The 4,569-nt window shown below is 43.9% G+C and overlaps 1 protein-coding gene across 1 annotated transcript in view; it reads right to left on the bottom strand.

Annotated features, from left to right (window-relative positions):
* Window positions 1–3,256, bottom strand: part of LOC121860295 (repetitive proline-rich cell wall protein-like) — a gene marked incomplete at both ends in the record, with an annotated part of 4,559 nt that extends 1,303 nt beyond the window's left edge. The window contains one exon of the mRNA XM_042357369.1: window positions 3,039–3,256. Within this exon, the coding sequence (XP_042213303.1) occupies window positions 3,039–3,256 (218 nt within the window). The remainder of the gene's footprint in view (window positions 1–3,038) is intronic.
* Between the last annotated feature and the right edge of the window lie 1,313 nt (window positions 3,257–4,569).

A 4,569-nucleotide genomic window follows, 5' to 3' on the forward strand; every position in this document is an offset into this window, starting at 1 on the left:
CCACCACCACCACCACCACACTTCATCACATACACATTCACTACATTATCTCTATTGTATTACCACATTATAACCACTAATCCCTCACATCTCTAGTCCAGTTACTGATATAAATCACTGATAATTACTAATACTCCTTATCATAAATTAACATCGCTATTCTTTTAGTATACAGTATTACCATATAGGACCAGTGTAGCCAAACCTGCGACACATCTCTCAACTGTTTATATCGCCACTAGAATATGATACTTCGATTATAAAACCTAAATTGATTCTGGCAATATTTTGATGGGGTGACTCAACAGCTGGTCCTTCCTGCGTGGTAGTTATCTGGTTCATTTATATAACATTAAGTCCTCCGCCGTCTAGTAGGAGTCGTAAAAAAAAAAGTTATATGCAGAGGGATTTAGAAGTATAAGAGGGTTGTAAAGGGCTTATCACCACTCCTGTCTCTGGCCTGGTGATGAGGGAAGCTGTTGATGGTGATAGTGGTGATGGTGATGGTGGTGATGGTGATAGTGGTGATGGTGATAGTGGTGGTGGTGGTGATAATGGTGGTGGTGATAGTGGTGGTGGTGGTGATAGTGGTGGTGGTGGTGATAATGGTGGTGGTGATAATGGTGGTGGTGATAGTGGTGATGGTGATAATGGTGGTGATAGTGGTGGTGGTGGTGGTGATAATGGTGGTGGTGATAGTTGGTGGTGATAGTGGTGAAGATGATCATGGTGACACAAAGTGGTGATAATAGTGATAGTTATTAATTGTACTATATAATTCATCTGGCATCATAAAGCACGTACTCACATGACGCCGTTCACCCAACAAATTATTTTCCATTTAAAAATAATAATGAAAAAAACACATTATACTTAAAAGATTATAAAACAACTTTACATCTTTCAGGAGGCGGCCAGCTTACTTGATAAGCTTAAAAAACACCATCCAAGAGCCCAAGCTTACCATCACCCCCCCAGAGTCCCCTAAATTGGGCCATTCAACCAGCACCAATTCAACCCTTCAGATGGCAATGGGGTAATTGGGTAGTTTATTCACTCTAACTTCAGATGAATTTATTCACCTTAGGAAGGGTCTCTGTCCCCTACAGGGTTAATAGTCAAGGGGGCCAGACAGCCACATGTCAGGCTAGAGTGCCCTATAAGGTAAGGACAGTCTCTCATCTCTACAGCATTCAGGCATAAGTCCCAGAGCTTGTTTGGACCGTGAAGCAGTGTCATGCCAACAACACCGTCAGGCATTACATACAGTAGTTCTAATCCCAAGACGCATAAGACCGACGTAAGACAGTTGAAGTATGGGAACTAGACAGGAAGCAGCGGTCGTTTACATGAAATATACCATCATCAACACTGACAGTATCTGAAGTAGTGTTAAAGAGAGCATTGATAAAAGAAGTAGCGCCAGTAACAGCAGTAACATAAGTAGCATCTATAACAGCATTAGATAACATGGAAAGTAGCGTCCCTCTCAGATATAGGTACAGTAGCATCAACAGTAACAAAAGGTAGCATAGGGAACGATGACTACGGTAGATATAAAAAAATATATATATAACAGTACAGGTATAGACAGCACCAGGAGCAATGGGCCACTGTAGAGATAGAGGCAATGATAAAAGCAACAACAACAACAACAACACAAGCACCACCACCATTTAGAGCACCGGATGTCACACACCAACACTACAATGGTGAGGGAGATGGAGGGGAGTCATAGTATCCTGGCTCCAGAGATAAAGGAGGAGTCGAGCCAAGTGTCTGGAGGGGAGGAGCCGAGGGGGAGGGGTGGAGCCGACGGGGGTTGAGGCGAGGGGGGGGGAGAAGGAAGTTGCGGGGGAGGAGAGGGGGTGGCCAGCGCCTTCACTGCGGTACCCCGCCTGCACGGTCGATACAACAAACGTACAAACACAGTGCCTTTAGCAAGTACCACTACACCCGCGGCACTCTACCAAACACCACTATCATCACCCATTGTGTAGGAGGGAGGTGGTGCGTGGGAGGAAGTGTGTCAGCGTGGGAGGAAGTGTGTCAGCGTGGGAGGAAGTGTGTCAGCGTGGGAGGAAGTGTGTCAGCGTGAAAAGTGTGGGGGGGGGAGGGGATAATCAAGTGTGGGAGGCAGCGTAACAGTAGGAATATAGTGGCAGGCGTTGTGTAAGTGTGTGTAGTAGTGGAGGAGTGTGGGAGGCAGTGTGTGTGTGTGTGTGTGTGTGTGTGTGGCAATCCAAGAGTCAAGGCATCACACTCTGGCTCTCAGCTTCCAACACATGCCACGGGGTTCCTCAGTAGTAGTAGTAGTGACGGTGGCAGTTGGCGGCAGTGACGGTTAGTGGCGGTTGGTGGCAGTGGCGGTTAGTGGCGGTTGGTGGCGACGTTCATTAAACATTATTTTTTTTCTTTATTAAATGTTTGTTAATTCCAAAACGAGCGTAAATTGTCCCTAGACTTTTGTTCTGTCTGGCTACAAGCAGCACCATCCATTAGTTTTGGGACTCCACGCAAAGCCGGAACTAGAACAAGCGCGAAAATAAACAGAAAAACTGATAACCAGTGAGTGAAGCCTGGAAGGTGTGTTAGGGGGTGGGGGGTGGGGGTTGTGGGGTAGGGGGTTGGGAGAAGGAGGGGGTAGGGGGGGGTGGAGAATAAATACGGGGTTAAGGAAGAAATTATATAACAAACATTTCCACTTAACACATATTCTAAACCCGTGTTCGCCAGCGGCCATTTTTTTTTTACCTACCACCAGCGGCTATCTTAACTTAAAAAACAAAACAAAACACAAAATTTAGTGTGTGTTATTATCATTATTATCCTCTGATACTGTGATAAAATTTAATGAGCAATAACGTGATATTAAGGGCAAACAGGAGAGAGAGAGAGAGAGAGAGAGAGAGAGAGAGAGAGAGAGAGGCCAGTAGTAGGAAAATAAAAAAGAACAATAAAAAAGGAAGGAAGGAAGGAAAGAAGGAAGGACACATTCTATACCGCATACTATACCAGTTGTACCAGTGATGCTCTACCGGGGATACTTTACCGAAAGCAATGAATGAAGACTGATGTACCGGTGATGCTGTGACGGTGATGTTGTACCGGTGACGCTGTGACGGTGATGCTGTGACGGTGACGCTGTGACGGTGATGCTGTGACGGTGATGTTGTGATGGTGATGCTGTGACGGTGATGCTGTGACGGTGATGTTGTGACGGTGATGCTGTGACGGTGAGGTTGTGACGGTGACGCTGTGACGGTGACGGTTTATTACAAGTTATTGATAATTTTTACAATGGTTGGGACTGGGCTGTTCTTATAGCGACCAGTTCGTGCACGTATGGGCTGGATGCGGTTGTGGTGTCGAACAGCAATTCTCGGACTAGGGATCTCAGGTGGTAGTAGGAGCCGGTGTCGAGGATGGTGTAGAAGCTTCTTACCAAATTTGCAGATGAGGTCGTGGTGATGGTCAGTGAGAGTCGAAAGGTGTGTGTGTGTGTGTGTGTGTGTGTGTGTGTGGTCAATACTCTTTCCTCTGTACACGGGTCAATCTGGGTAGCTTCTATTGCGTTCTGATATAAAGTGACGTCAGTGAGTTATAATGAAAAGTGACATAAGGAAGCTCCGATGAAGAGAGAGACACTGGAGAAATGAAGAAAATTGCAGTTAGCTCAGAAAAGTGACGGAAGATGATAAACGTAATGGGAACAATGAAAAAAAAGCGAGATATATTAAAAAAGTAATGTGGGAAATGGAAAAAAATAATAATACCTAGGAAAATAGTACAGGTAGACATGATGAGTAAAAGTACCCAAGAAAAGTGACATCAACTCATCACAGACATAAATAACAAGACATTTAATAACTCAAGAGACATACACGTGTTATTAGAGTCACGTGTTAGAGGCGGCAATGAAGAACTCGAAGAATTCATTTACGTAAAGGTAATACACTCAAAGGGTACAACAGGGTGCCGGGAGCGTGAAGCGTTAAAGAAGCGTAAAGCATTAATGAATCCTCTTGGTACATATTGCCTGACGCTTATTAATACGGTGTTATGATGAAAATATTCCTCGTTAATGAAAAAAAATAATCATGTACCTAAAGGGTTGGTTTAAGATGTAAGAAAAAACGTCAAGAAATAACACCGAGAATTTATCGTAACTAGAGACATTTAGCTAAGAACAAATTAAAAGACAAAGTTAATGCTACAGATTTTTTTTCTAAGGTCATCTACTTTACTGGTGTTAAGTAAATGTATCTACTTAAGGTCCAGTGTTAATGTAAACTTAGTGTTATTTATGAATGTTAGTTTGTGAGCTTATTTCATTGAGTTATGTAAAATATTAAACATCCAGTAATGAGAAATACACGTCGGGGAAACCACTAATAATGTGATCCCATCAGACCTGAATACTGCTACTATATTTTGGTTAAGGTCTACACGAGACATCTATGATTATCAGTTACACGAGTTGTACAAGGACACACGAGGGGGAGGGGCAAACACGGAGGGGAGGGGGACACACGAGGGGGGAGAGGAACACGGAGGGGAGGAGGACAC

Source organism: Homarus americanus, unplaced genomic scaffold (genome assembly GCF_018991925.1).
Source record: "Homarus americanus isolate GMGI-L3 unplaced genomic scaffold, GMGI_Hamer_2.0 scaffold31872, whole genome shotgun sequence".
Classification (NCBI taxonomy): domain Eukaryota; kingdom Metazoa; phylum Arthropoda; class Malacostraca; order Decapoda; family Nephropidae; genus Homarus; species Homarus americanus.